The sequence below is a fragment of the Aquarana catesbeiana genome, linkage group LG08 (assembly GCF_042186555.1).
Source record: "Aquarana catesbeiana isolate 2022-GZ linkage group LG08, ASM4218655v1, whole genome shotgun sequence".
In the NCBI taxonomy this organism is placed as follows: Eukaryota; Metazoa; Chordata; class Amphibia; order Anura; family Ranidae; genus Aquarana; species Aquarana catesbeiana.
Genome location: NC_133331.1, coordinates 294,501,154 through 294,516,920, shown reverse-complemented (window position 1 = coordinate 294,516,920; position 15,767 = coordinate 294,501,154). Strand labels below are relative to the sequence as shown.

At 47.0% G+C, this 15,767-nt stretch overlaps 2 protein-coding genes across 2 annotated transcripts in view; both read left to right on the top strand.

Annotated features, from left to right (window-relative positions):
* LOC141106811 (uncharacterized) overlaps window positions 1–15,767 on the top strand; it is a 103,025-nt gene that overhangs the window by 27,301 nt on the left and 59,957 nt on the right. The gene's annotated exons all lie outside the window — the stretch shown is intronic.
* Window positions 10,944–15,197, top strand: LOC141105463 (uncharacterized). The gene is made up of 5 exons (XM_073595315.1): window positions 10,944–11,087; window positions 14,163–14,282; window positions 14,371–14,583; window positions 14,664–14,864; window positions 14,973–15,197. Exons 1-5 carry the CDS (start codon window positions 10,944–10,946, stop codon window positions 15,174–15,176), a joined length of 882 nt encoding a protein of 293 aa, XP_073451416.1. The 3' UTR covers window positions 15,177–15,197.

Genomic DNA, 15,767 nt, shown 5'->3' with positions numbered 1-15,767 from the left:
ACATTGAACCTCATTTGCCATGTAGTCGCCCACCCCATTAATTTGTTCAGGTCTTTTTGCAAGATTTCCACATCCTGCGGAGAAGTTATTGCCCTGCTTAGCTTAGTATTGTCTGCAAATACAGAGATTGAACTGTTTATCCCATCCTCCAGATCGTTTATAAACAAATTAAATAGGATTGGTCCCAGCACAGAACCCTGGGGGACCCCACTACCCACCCCTGACCATTCCGAGTACTCCCCATTTATCACCACCCTCTGAACTCGCCCTTGTAGCCAGTTTTCAATCCATGCACTCACCCTATGGTCCATGCCAACGCACCTTATTTTGTACAGTAAACGTTTATGGGGAACTGTGTCAAATGCTTTTGCAAAATCCAGATACACCACGTCTACGGGCCTTCCTTTATCTAGATGGCAACTCACCTCATAGAAGGTTAATAGATTGGTTTGGCAAGAACGATTCTTCATGAATCCATGCTGATTACTGCTAATGATATCATTCTTATTACTAAAATCTTGTATATAGTCCCTTATCATCCCCTCCAAGAGTTTACATACTATTGATGTTAGGCTAACTGGTCTGTAATTCCCAGGGATGTTTTTTGGGCCCTTTTTAAATATTGGTGCTACATTGGCTTTTCTCCAATCAGCTGGTACCATTCCAGTCAATAGACTGTCTGTAAAAATTAGGAACAACGGTCTGGCAATCACCTGACTGAGTTCCCTAAGTACCCTCGGATGCAAGCCATCTGGTCCCGGTGATTTATTAACGTTAAGTTTCTCAAGTCTAATTTTAATTCCGTCCTCTGTTAACCATGTAGGTGCTTCTTGTGTTGTGTCCTGAGGATAAACACTGCATCACTGAATCAATACCTCCGAGTATGTTGTGTAGAAGGTAGGCCGTCCTGACCGGGGGCTTTAGCAGGGGCAAGGGATGCTATGGCCGTAGAAATTTCATCTGTGGAGAGAGGGGCCTCGAGGTGTCACCTGAGCCTCAGACAGTTGGGGAAATATTATATTCTGCAGGAAGGCTTGAGTTTCTGGCCCAGTAGTATTTGTTTGGGATGAGTATAGGTTGGCATAATAAGGACGAAACTCTGCAGCGACCAGTGGGGGGTCTGTGATATGTGTTCCTTTTTCGCCCACTAGGGAGACTACCACTGGCGACCTAGAGTCTCGATGAGCTAAATAAACCAAAAGCCTCCCTGCCCGCTCTCCTTGCTCAAACACTTGTTGTCTCGAAAAAAACAGCTTCTGCCTGGCCTGTTCAAAATGTAATTGGCCAACGATATGAGTTTGGACCTTAAGCGCAGAAACGTTGGCCGGTGTGGGGTCTGACATGAAGGCTTCTGTGGCTGATGTACCTCCCAAATTACAACCCACTCTGTCCTAGATGGGCTGGTCATCCCTGTACATTCTTCCATCTAATGTGGACAAAATTACTGGATGCAATTTATTAGGTTCTTACAGCACCACATGGGGCCCCCCCTCCAGCTAGACCCGAAGCCTTGTGTGCTAGGTCTACTCCCAGACAGCACTGTAGATACGTTTCTTTCCACTTTCCTTTATGAAACTCTATTTAGTGCTAGGAAACTAGTGGCCCACCACTGGATGCAGGAACCCCCCTCCCCCCTACCTGTCAAGCCTGGGTCACAGAAATCGATTTAAACCTACCCTATAAGAAAGTTATTTACCGTCATCTGGGATGCCCCACCAAATATAATAAGGTCCGGGACGGGTGGCTGAACCTTTCTGGAGCAGGGCCTTGCTCTGGGCCCAAATAGACAATAGGAGAATGGTTGGAGTCTCCCTCATGCAATGCAGTTATATGTACCCCAATAAATGCCTATAGGAACCCCTAGAACAGAGCTATATGATATATTATGGGATGTGAAAACACTTGAATGTGACGTAATCTGTAATTGCTTCACCTGGAGACTCACATCATGTATATGAATGTCCGTCATCTGTCATATGTACTACATGACATGTACCGTGCTTATATACTTTACATACAAATAAACTTGTTTATTTATTATTTAGGGAATCCTAAATAATGGGCCTTAAGCGCAGTGGTCAGGAGTATATCGTATACAGTCCAGGGTACAGAGTGCAGTGGTCAGGGGTATATCATATACAGCCCAGGGTACAGAGTGCAGTGGTCAGGAGAATATCATATACAGCCCAGGGTACAGAGTGCAGTGGTCAGGAGTATATCATATACAGTCCAGGGTACAGAGTGCAGTGGTCAGGGGTATATCATATACAGCCCTGTGTATAGAGTGCAGTGGTAAGGAGAATATCATATACAGCCCAGGTACAAGAGTGCAGTGGTCAAGAGTATATCATATACAGTCCAGGGTACATAGTGCAGTGGTCAGGAGTATATCATATACAGCTTAGGGTACAGAGTGTAGTGGTCAGGAGTATACCATATACAGCCCAGGGTGCAGAGTGCAGTGGTCAGGAGTATATCATATACAGTCCAGGGTACAGAGTGCAGTGGTCAGGAATATATCGTATACAGCCCAGGGTGCAGAGTGCAGTGGTCAGGAGTATATCATATACAGTCCAGGGTACAGAGTGCAGTGGTCAGGAGTATATCATATACAGCCCAGGGTATAGAGTGCAGTGGTCAGGAGTATATCATATACAACCCAGGGTGCAGAGTGCAGTGGTCAGGAGTATATCATATACAGTCCAGGGTACAGAGTGCAGTGGTCAGGGGTATATCATATACAGCCCAGGGTGCAGAGTGCAGTGGTCAGGAGTATATCATATACAGTCCAGGGTACAGAGTGCAGTGGTCAGGGGTATATCATATACAGTCCGGGGTACAGAGTGCAGTGGTCAGGGGTATATCATATACAGCCCAGGTACAAGAGTGCAGTGGTCAGGAGTATATCATATACAGTCCAGGGTACATAGTGCAGTGGTCAGGAGTATATCATATACAGTCCAGGGTACAGAGTGCAGAGGTCAGAAGTATATCATATACAGTCCAGGGTACAGAGTGCAGTGGTCAGGACTATATCATATGCAGTCTAGGGTACAGAGTGCAGTGGTCAGGAGTATATCATATACAACCCAGGGAACAGAGTGCAGTGCTCAAGAGTATATCATATACAGCCCAGGGTACAGAGTGCAGTGGTCAGGAGTAGGCATGAGCCGAACACCCCCTGGTTCGGTTCGCAGCAGAACATGCGAACATGCAAAAAGTTTGAACGCCATCAAATTCTGTGGGACACAAACATGAAAAAACAAAAGTGCTGAAAGAATCTCTGCCCCAGTGATGCTCCTGTTCCCCAGGCAGACCAACTGAAGCACCACATGGCATATTTTAGCCTGACTGTTTGCATAGCCCCTTAGGGAGCACTGCTGGTTCAGAGGACAATTCTGCAGAAGAGGCCATAGAGGAAGAAGAAGAAGAGGAGGGGGTGGAGCAGAGAGGATGTGGCAGAATCACCACCAGCTTTTTGGAGGCGTGGTGGCGAAACAAGCTCCAACACTGAACCCTGTCCTGCGTCCTTCCCAGCTGCCAGTAGAGTTACCCAGTGCGCAGTGCAGAAAAGGTAACGTCTCTGTCCATGCCTGCTGGACCATTAGTCAGCAGTAATATGAACCTTGCTGCTGACCACCCTGTCCAACGAGGCCAAAACATTGCCTTTCACATGACGGTAGAGAGCTGGAATGGCCTTACGTGAAGATACATTTCTTTTGGGAACCTGCCACTGTGGTACAGCATATTCCACAAATTCACAAAAGGGGGCAGAGTCTACCAGCTGAAAAGGCAACAGTTGTAGTGATAGCAATTTGGCCAAGCTAGCATTTAGACCCTAAGCATGTGGATGACCGGAACAGTATTTTTTTATGGTTCAGCAACTGGGGTAGGGAAATTTTCCTGCTAAAATCAATTGGTGGTGTACTGCTAGCATATTGGCTGCAAGTACTTGGGACACCTATTGCTATACCTTCATTCCTCTCAGTGCAGGTTTTTGAGAGGACTGGAGGTATAGTAGGGGTTGCGATCCCAGATGAGGAGCAAGGAGAAGTCCGCCTTTTTTATGATGTGGATCTTTCAGGTGCTGTTGCCAACGGACTGCATGGCAGGTCATCATATGTCTTGTCAAGCATGTGGTGCCCAAGCGACTGCTGTTCTGGCCACGATTGATCCAATTCAGACATACAGTGGGGACGGAAAGTATTCAGACCCCCTTTAATTTTTCACTCTTTGTTATATTGCAGCCATTTGCTAAAATCATTTAAGTTCATTTTTTTCCTCATTAATGTACACACAGCACCCCATATTGACAGAAAAACACAGAATTGTTGACATTTTTGCAGATTTATTAAAAAAGAAAAACTGAAATATCACATGCTCCTAAGTATTCAGACCCTTTGCTCAGTATTTAGTAGAAGCCCCTTTTGATGAGTCTTTTTGGGAAAGATGCAACAAGTTTTTCACACCTGGATTTGGGGATCCTCTGCCATTCCTCCTTGCAGATCCTCTCCAGTTCTGTCAGGTTGGATGGTAAACGTTGGTGGACGGCCATTTTTAGGTCTCTCCAGAGATGCTCAATTGGGTTTAAGTCAGGGCTCTGGATGGGCCATTCAGGAACAGTCACGGAGTTGTTGTTAAGCCACTCCTTCATTATTTTAGCTGTGTGCTTAGGGTCATTGTGTTGTTGGAAAGTAAACCTTCGGCCCAGTCTGAGGTCCTGAGCACTCTGGAGAAGGTTTTCGTCCAGGATATCCCTGTACTTGGCTGCATTCATCTTTCCCTCGATTGCAACCAGTTGTCCTGTCCCTGCAGCTGAACAACACCCCCACAGCATGATGCTGCCACCACCATGCTTCACTGTTGGCACTGTATTGGATGGGTGATGAGCAGTGCCTGGTTTTCTCCACACATACCGCTTAGAATTAAGGCCAAAAAGTTCTATCTTGGTCTCATCAGACCAGAGAATCTTATTTCTCACTATCTTGGAGTCCTTCAGGTGTTTTTTAGCAAACTCCATGCGGGCTTTCATGTGTCTTGCAGTGAGGAGAGGCTTCCGTCGGGCCACTCTGCCATAAAGCCCCAACTGGTGGAGGGCTGCAGTGATGGTTGACTTTCTACAACTTTCTCCCATCTCCCAACTTCATCTCTGGAGCTCAGCCACAGTGATCTTTGGGTTCTTCTTTACCTCTCTCACCAAGGCTCTTCTCCCCCGATAGCTCAGTTTGGCTGGACGGCCAGCTCTAGGAAGGGTTCTGGTCGTCCCAAACGTCTTCCATTTAAGGATTATGGAGGCCACTGTGCTCTTAGGAACCTTAAGTGCAGCAGACATTTTTTGTAACCTTGGCCAGATCTGTGCCTTGACACAATTCTGTCTCTGAGCTCTTCAGGCAGTTCCTTTGACCTCATGATTCTCATTTGCTCTGACATGCACTGTGAGCTGTAAGGTCTTATATAGACAGGTGTGTGGCTTTCCTAATCAAGTCCAATCAGTATAATCAAACACAGCTGGACTCAAATGAAGGAGTAGAACCATCTCAAGGATGATCAGAAGAATTGGACAGCACCTGAGTGTCACAGCAAAGGGTCTGAATACTTAGGACCATGTGATATTTCAGTTTTTCTTTTTTAATAAATCTGCAAAAATGTCAACAATTCTGTGTTTTTCTGTCAATATGGGGTGCTGTGTGTACCCTGCATCTGTGGAGCTCTGTGGTGTGATGCAGTAGGGTGGCTGCCCTTAAGATGGCCCCTGGGGGACATCCTCCTCACTTTCCTCCTCTCTTCTCTCAGGCACCCAAATACAGTCAGTGACCTCATCATTCCTTCCCCCTCCTCGTCACAATTGTGCAAACTTGGCAGTATGCTGCAGCTGGGGTAACATGACTGCCAGTTTCTTGTCCTTCCTGGGCACCCCCTCTCTTTAGGCTCACATTACTCCCTTCCTGAACCTGAGAACCAACATTGGAGCCTTCAAATTGCTGCGCATCCTCCAGCAGCATGTAACAGACACTATGGTCGGATAATTCTGGTGACTCCTCCACGCATGATGGTGGGGCTATGGAAGGAATAACTGTGGACAAGGAGCCGGTGGAATAGTCTGCTTTGGCAGCTGCATTGGAAGGCAAACTAATATGAGCCTGGGTGACGGAGGATGAGGACGGCTTAGTTATCCACTCCACCAACTCTTCTAGATGTTGTGGCTCAATAACACGGCCAGCAGCAGGAAAAAAAGAACAAGTGTTGCAGATGATGCACCATGTCCACGACCACCACTGTTTACTATAGACACAGAGGCAGCTTGCCCTCTTTAGTGGCTTGTGAGCATCTGCCTCTCCTTGGTGGCCTCCTGGACATGATCGGGATTTTTTTTTTCACACCGCACTACGCTGTATTATATACTGTACATCGCCTGCACTGTATTATATACTGTACACTGCCTGCACTGTATTATATATTGTACACCGCCTGCACTGTATTATATACTGTACACTGCCTCCACTGTATTATATAAAGGGATGAGCCCGATGTTTGAGTCGAACGTAACATTGAGTGTTTGCGGAATTTAGAACATTATGGGGTGTTCGCGGGAAATTTGAGCTCCCGCTGAACTCCCCATAATGAACTGCGAGACCGTCAATGCACTGCGAGATCACAGTGCATTGATGGCTGCTGATTGGCCAAAGCATGACATTTCTAAAGGAAAAAATGTCATTTAAAACTGCTCGCGGCTGTAATGTATTGCCGGATCCCAGCAATATACATTAAAATCATTGAAAAAAACGTTGTGAGTTCCCCCCTAGTCCATTACCAGGCAGACTTATATACTGTATACCGACTGCACTGTATTATATATTGTACACCAACTGCACTGTATTATATACTGTACACTGCCTGCACTTATATACTGTACACCGACAGCACTGTATTATATACTGTACACTGCCAGCACTGTATTATATACTGTACACTGCCTGCACTTATATACTGTACACCGACAGCACTGTATTATATACTGTACACTGCCAGCACTGTATTATATACTGTACACTGCCTGCACTTATATACTGTGCACCACCTGCACTGTATTATATACTGTACACTGCCTGCACTTATATACTTTACACCGCTAGCACTGTATTATATACTGTACACTGACTGCACTGTATTATATACTGTACACCAGCACTGGATTATATACTGTACACTGCCTGCACTTATATACTGTACACCACCTGCACTGTATTATTTACTGTACACTGCATTTATATACTGTACACCGCCTGCACTGTAATATATACTGTAAACTGACTGCACTATATATATATATATATATATATATATATATAGTGCAGACAGTGTAACATATATAGACTGCCAGCACCGTATATATAGTCTACACTGACTACACTGTGTATATGTGTGTATATATATATATATATATATATATATATATATATATATATATATATATATATATATATATATATATATATATATATATTTATACTAAACTGCCTGCACGCCACTAACTAACCTACCTAATCTAGCTCAAGTTCTATCAAGTCTCGATCTTCACGTCACACTACATACGGCCACCGTGTAAGCAGCTTTATATAGTGTGGGGCATAGGCTGACTTAACCCCCTGAGCCATGGCCAAATATGGCTTTCACAGCAGATCGGGCTGTGATTGGCCAAAGCATGCAGGTCAGGTGCATGCTTTGGCCAATCAGCAGCCGCCAATGCACTGCGATCTCGCAGTGCATTATGGAGTACTCTGCGGCACTCAAATTTGCTGCAAAGCCCCATATGTTCATTTGTTCTGTGAACAAAATGAACGCCCGATGATGGAGTTGAACTTACGTTCGACTACAACATCTGGACCATCCATACTATTTAGTTCAGCCATTCGCCAACCACAAGCCAAATTCTGTCCAAACATTGGTTCAGACCAAACCTAGAGCTCATTTTAAATGGTTGGTTTATTGGTCTCTTACATTGGTGACCAATGGGAGAAGGACCCCCTTATATCAGTGGTCAGTGTAGTGGTCCCTTACATTGGTCACTAATGGGAGAAGGATCCCCTTATATCAGGGGTCAGTGTAGTGGTCCCTTACATTGGTGACCAATGGAAGAAAGGAGCCCCTTATATCAGTGGTCAGTATAGTGGTCCCTTACATTGGTGACCAATGGGAGAAGGACCCCCTTATATCAGTGGTCAGTGTAGTGATCCTTTACATTGGTGACCAATAGGAGCAGGACCCCTTTATATCAGTGATCAGTGTAGTGGCCCCTTACATTGGGGACCAATGGGAGAAGGACCCCCTTATATTGTCATCAGTGGCAAGATTGCCCTCCTTACAGTTCATTGATGTTAGTTGTTACTGGAAGACAGAAATTGTTCATTGCTCAAGGAACCCCTAGAACCCTTTGGAGGAACCCTGGCTGAGAAAGGCTGGACTAGGCAGTAATATATTTCTCTCCCCCCTTGCTGGGAGTGGAGATGACCCCATCTATAAGGATATACAGTACATACACACACAGCACAAGGCCGTGTTCACACTATGAGACGCTTCTCGGGGGCTGCAGTTCCTATAAGCTTCGCAAGGTGGTGATCTTCTCACTTCTACCATAGAGACAGGAAATTTCTATGGAAGACAGGAAGTGATGTTAGATAAAGACAGGAAGTTCCATGAGGTACGTATAACAGAGGAGACATCGCTGGAATCAGCAGCAGAGGAGGTAATAAGATCTTATTTTCTATTTACACCCAGTAACCCCCCCGTCATGTTCCGTCCTCTTCCTCCATAGTCACTGTGACGTCTTTTATCTCCAGCAGATGGTGATATACACACATATAGCTCCCAACTGTCTCTGATTTGGAGGGATTGTCCCTCATTCCCAACAAAGTCCCTCTTTCCTCCTCATGTGTCCCTCATGTTGGTCTGATCTATATACATGTATATAAAATGCACTATTTATCTATCAAAAAGTGTTTCCTGGTGCCAAACCTTCCATCCAATTTCTACATTTTTCTGCTGCATTTGTAAATTCCAAAAGCCAATATAAAGGAATATTAGTGGTAAAAATTTACTTTTTTAAAAATGTTCTCCATTAAGGGTTGTGGCAGGGTGTGTGTCCTATGCCTACATACTTTATAGGTGTCCCTCATTCCCATCTCAGAAAGTTGGGAGGTATGTACACATATATAGTGTGGGAACCTAGATTAATCCCTTCAGGGTCAGAACATTTCCCCACTTACGGAGCCGGAACATTCTCTTCATTTCGGAAATGTTTTTTCCTGACAGACTCCATGGAACACTATGTGTGGGTTAACCCCGCCTCCTCTCCAATGCTATAGGACCCCACTCCCATAAATTTGAGCTCACAACTAGAGACTGTGTTCCTTTTTTGTCCTCCTCATTTGGACCTACAAGCAATGCACTTACATTTCCTGATGTCCAAAGATCGAACAATTTAAAAGCCCCAAGTGGGTTGGTCTTGGGCATACAATGTTATCGGTGTCAAGATAGCCCAGGGCCCAGCCATGGGCGGGTGTGTGGCTTCAGAAAGCTTCTAAGATTACTTTTCTCCATGGCAGAAGTCTTTGTTGTGTTGTATTGTCTCCCCCTCATACTGTTTTTCTACCTTGGTATCTCTATGGCACCTGGAACGCTTCTGCGTTCCAGGACGCATCTCCCTCTTCTGGGTTGCGGCTTTGGCAAGCTTCCTCGTATGTGCGAATCCTCGGGTGAAACCGAGGCTTGGTTCGCACATGCGCAGCTCGGTGAGGGACCTGGCAGCCGCAGAGGAGCATTGTGGCGAGTCGCTACAGCTCAGGCGCACATGAGGCATAGCGTTGACATCTCTACAGCAGGAAAATTAAATCCCTGCTAACCTTATGTCACATTGGGATTATCTGTGAGCAGACTGTGGCAGTCTCTTCAGGCACCCAGGATTAAGGTAGGCACCAGCCTGGGACCATGGTGCAGGAGGGGGAGGGGAGAGAGAGATGTCTCTTAAAGGGGAAGTACATTCCTTTGTGCTGCCACCTTACTCCTCTCTGTGCGGCCAACCCTCACGCTCTTGGTACGTGGGGGTGTGAGGAGGAAGGGCAGGTCCGCTGTTGGTTGGACACAAGCCCCATTGTCATGCCAGAACAGAACGCTTGTACCACTATCCCGACGACCTCCTGCCACTGTCCCAAGACAAAGAGCAGCTGTTGATCCACAGAGAGCAGGTTATCATCATACTGCTCAAATTTGGTTGGCTCCTAAACTTAGAGAAAAGCCACCTGCATCCAGTTCAGCGCCTGGTATACCTGGGGGCCTAGCTCGACACTATGGAAAGTACCATCTGTCTCCCAGTAGAGTAGATCCCAGTCATACGAGGAAGAATATCATGGGCTCTGAGCTCCTCATGCCTGAGGGCCTCACAAGTGTCTCAAAATTATTGGCACAATGGTCTCTGTGCCCCCCAGGGTCAAATGGTCACTGTGGAGGCTACGCCCTTTCCGGATAGGTTTTCTCCAGCAGTGGAACTTAGGAGACAATAACCAATCTATTCACAAAACATAAGTGATGAGGAACAGGCTCTTCTGGTGGCTTCAGTGCAAGAATATGCTCACGTGCCGCTCCATCGCCCCCGTTTCATGGGTCACGGTCACGACCGATACCAGTGGTGTTGGAAGGGGAACCCTCTGCTGATCAGAGCTTGCATAAGGCAGGTAGGATGCCCGTCCTGGCCACACAGGCTCGAATGTCCTGGACCTACGGGCAGCCTGGTGTGCCCTTCAAGTCTTCAGTCATCTCCTGAAAAGGGAAAGCAGTTCTTCTGAGACTGAACAATATCACAGCAGTCTCCTATATGAGGAGACAAGGGGACACTCCGAGCTCCACCTTGGCCTAAAAAAAAAAAAAAAAAAAATCAAGTCCATTATATCATGGGCTCAGAAAAACCTGGCCAATATCTCAGAGTCCAGATCGTCCAAGAGGACTTCCTGTCTCACACACAGTTAGACAACAATGAGTGGGCCCTTCTTGTGGAGACGTTTGAGTGTATCCTGGCCTTGGGAGCCGATTCCAAAGTAGATCTATTTACATTTCCCCTACAACTTCGAGATTAGGAAGACCGGGGGCGTTGCAGCCAGGCCTTCGGAATAGATGCCCGGACAGGTCGGTGGAGTTTCTAGCAGGGCATATGCCTTTCCCCCATTGTCACGTCAATACTCACCGAGGCCGAGATGCCGAGAGCGGCTCGCCCTTACGACCACGCGCACCCGAACCCCCGAGGGTGATACAGGGGATCGGAAGCACGCGGAGGCATGGGCTTCCGGTAGTTGCGGAAGGTAGACTCAGGTTCACTATAGATGTAGGGAGACACCTGGCGGGCACCGTGCAGGACCGGTGTAACTGACCATAGGAAAGTCCATAGGTAAGCAGGGGTCAGAGGTACTGAGCAGGTAAATAGAGTAGTCCTTATTACAAGCAGAGATCAGGGGTATCAGGCAGGCAGGGAGAATAGTCCTTTAAAGACCACTCTACCTGCCTGCCGGATACCCCTGACCTCTGCCTGTTTAAAGACCACTCTACCTGCCTGCCGGATACCCCTGACCTCTGCTTGTTTAAACAGGCAGAGGTCAGGGGTATCCGGCAGGCAGGTAGAGTGGTCTTTAAACAGGCAGAGGTCAGGGGTATCCGGCAGGCAGGTAGAGTGGTCTTTAAACAGGCAGAGGTCAGGGGTATCCGGCAGGCAGGTAGAGTGGTCTTTAAACAGGCAGAGGTCAGGGGTATCCAGCAGGCAGGTAGAGTGGTCTTTAAACAGGCAGAGATCAAGGGGTATCCGGCAGGCAGGTAGAGTGGTCTTTAAACAGGCAGAGATCAAGGGGTATCCGGCAGGCAGGTAGAGTGGTCGTTTAACAGGCAGTGGTCAGGGGTATCTGGTAATCAGGAACAAGGAACTTATCTCAGGGCAAGGTACAGCTGACGACAAACCAGCAACCCGACTGGGCGCTGGAGTCGTCTGAAGTAGCCTCCCGGCGAGCGCGTCAGCGTGACGCGCTACCGGGCACCCGCACGGACGACGGCGCGCACACGGGGACCACCGTGCACCCGCGCGCGCCGCACCATCAGGCCGCGAACGGGTGCACGTCTCAACACCAGCCCGCTGCGCATGCGCCCCGCAGCCCGGCGGACAGAGGCGACCTGTGTCTCCTGACACCCGTCCTCAAGTTTTTTCAGAGGCTCCAAGCGGAAGTGGACGAGGGTGTGGCGGTGGCACCTTACTGGCCAAACAGGCCATGGTTTCCCCTCCTGACCCAGCCCAGCTTCCAGAACTTGGTTCCTCTTCCTCTTGGACCGGGCCTTCTTTTTCAGGGAGCAGCCCGGAACCCCTTCCAGCGTTACTGAGACCGATGGTCTGGTTCTTGAGAGGGAGGGCCTGGATACTCGGTTATGCGTCAAGAGTGATTTCCACCCTCATGAGCTCGGGAAAGGCAAGCATGATTGGAGAATTTGGTCCAAGCTCGTTGAATTCTCATCCTACGCGTAGATCGTTCAGAGGTCCGGGAATCCAAGATATCCTCGGCTTCCTTCTATCCGGCCTAGGTCTGGCTTTTTCCATCAGCCTCCTCAGGGTTCAAGTCTCAGCTCTATCAGCCTTCTCTGGAATGTCGTAGGCTGTTCGCCCTTTAATCCGGCAGCTCTTCCACAGGGACGGCACGACTCGGGCCACAATGAAGGCCAAGATCGCCCATGTGAAATCTTCCTCTTGTCCTCGACTCACTGGCTGGATTTAGTACCGCAAGATCCGCTCTGCTTTCTTTTAAAGAGCTTTCTGCAAAGTTGCCTTTTTAGTTGCCATTGCTTCGGCCAAAGGGGGTATCTGAGATCGGGTCCTTAGGCCATAAAGAACCATTTCTGACTTTCTTGCCGGACTGGATGGTCATTATTTCTATGCTCAGCTCAAGCCCGAAAAGTTAAATCATTGTTCCATGAGAGCCAAGAAATTGTCTTGCCTACATTCAGGGCCCCAGGCTCCATTGAGGTTCATCCTCCTGGAGGTAGGGCAAATACTGTAGGAGTACCTGCAATTTACTTCCTCCTTTAGACTTTCTGACTATCTGTTTATCTGGCAGTAACAAGGGAAGCGAGCTTCGACCAGATTGATCTCGGCCCGTTTTGTCCAATCCATCAAGCAGGCTTATAGGGCTAAAAGGCTTGGCTCCTCCAGAGGTGGCGACGGCTCATTCCACCAGGGGTATGGTGGCTTTTGTGGGCATCAGCTCGGCATGCGGCTTCTGATGCCGTCTGCAAAGTGGCATTGTGGGCCTCCATTAATACCTTTATGTCACAGTATTGCATAGAACCTGCTTTCTATCTTCTGTGAACTTTGGTTTAAGAATCCTGTTGGTTGACAGGTCGATTAAATCTTTTTTGTTCAAACATACCCACCCGTGTGGTTTGGCTAGTTATTTCCCACACGTAGTCTGCCAGGGAAATGGAAAATTTATTATCAAATACTTACCGTAACTTTCCTTTCCTGATGGACTCCATGGCAGACGGAGTTCCCACCCATTGGTCAAAAGTTGGCTAGTTACGGAACGCAGTCTCTAGTGGTGAGCTCAAATTTATGGAAGTGGGGTCCTATAGCATTGGAGCGGAGGTGGGGTTAACCCACACGTAGTCTGCCCTGGAGTCCATCAGGAAAGGAAAATTATGGTAAGTATTTGATAATAAATTTTCCGTTTTTTTTTCCCATCAATTTCACCTTTTCAGTCTATACTAACGGATTATACGATAATACGGGATGGGGGTTTTATTTAGAGGTGGATTCATGTTTGAATTTATAATCTTTATGGAGGAGGAAATAACTATTCCTGATGTCTCTGAAGGTTCAACACAAGAGATGTGTCTGGATGGTGACTGTATCATTGTGTGTGTCAGGTTCCTATAAGGTGTCAGGATGTCACTGTCTATTTCTCCATGGAGGAGTGGGAGTATTTAGAAGGACACAAGGATCTCTACAAGGACGTCATGATGGACAATCAGCCGCCCCTCACATCACCGGGTAAGAGGAGACTTTATTGTAAAGGAGAGAGCAGTACGGAGGGTCCACCTAGATCCCCCATCATCTGATAAACACATAGAAACAATGTATTCAGTCAGTGTGTGTGTTTCCTACAGATGGATCCAGTAATGGGAACCCACCAGAGAGATGTCCCCGTCCTCTGTATTCCTGGGATTCCAAACAAGAAGATCACACCATCCCTCACCATCATCAGGTAGATGAGGAACAATCACTGATAGTATCATTAGGATCTGTACATTATCTGCAATGTTACATTGATGTCATTTTTATTATATATTCAGAGTGGAAACCTGAGAGAGTCTAAAGTTGGGGTTAAAGAAGAGATGAAGGAGGAAGATAATGAAGATGGGGTGATGGAGGAAGAGCACAAAGATCTGTACCAGGACACCATGGTGGAGTCATCCAGCTACAGAAACCCACCAGAGAGATGTCCCCATCCTCTGTATTCCCTGAATTCTGCACAGGAAGATCACACCATCCCTCACCATCATCAGGTAGATGGGGAACAATTATTGGGAGTTATGATTTATACAGAAGCATGTTTATTAGAATGAATGTTTTATTATACATTCAGAGTGGAAACCTCGGGGATGATAATATTGTTGGCAAAGAAGAGTATAAAGAGGAGGATGAGGAGTATGGAGTGATGGAGGAGTTTTCAGAAGGACACAAGGATATGATGGAGCCACCTAATACCAGGAACCCACCAGAGAGATGTCCTCTGTATTCCCGGGATTCTACACAGGAAGATCACACCATCCTTCATTGTTACAAGGTTGGTGGGACGGAGCATCTAGAACATGGACTGGTGGAGATGATGTGTGTATTTTGTATGTAAGCTTATATCTTACAGTTTATATTCTCTCTCACTTTCTTGGTTTAGAGTGGAGATCCAATCGATATAGAATTTGAGGTTAAATCGGAAGAAGAAGAGATGTATGTGAGGGATGATCAGCAGTCTATGGAGGAGGATGGAATAACGGGGACATTTATAGAGGAGGACACTCCTACAGAGATCAGCACAGGTGGGTCATTAACACTAAATACATTCCTCCACCCATACTGCTCACTGATTGGTCCAGAGTAGGGCGGGGACTGGGTGATATCAGCCTGTAATCCCCTGGTCACTTTCCTGAGCTGTGTTCCCTGTCCTGTATTCCTGTATTTCTCTCGGATAATCTTCCTTCTCTGTCCTGCAGACACAATTTATGTATCTAGACTGAATTTATGGAGATTCTGGGGTTCAGCTGGCAGCAAAATGTTGATTTTCACCATAGGCGTTGCTCAGCCTAGGCACCTGGGGTATGTACCTTGGGTCTTCTGCCCCATGCCCTGGTCTAGTAAGATCTTTGACAGAACAATTCTCCCGGAGTCACTTGTTCTGTTATTTGCTGGCTGTGCCGGGTGGAGGGATATATCTGTATAGTCTCAGACCCAAGTCACTGAGTGCAGTCTCAGGAGATGGGAAGCAGCGGTGTGGGACCTCTGCAACTTGTCTCCAGTAAACATTTCATCCGCCACTGATTACTGATCACCAATATTATGAGTCCTGACCCTTACACTATATACTCTGTTGTACATTTCATACTCCTGACACTCGTCCTATAATCCCCTCATCACTGTCACTCTATTCCTCACTCTCTGACTAAGGTCCATGAATAAAGAAATGAACTGGTAG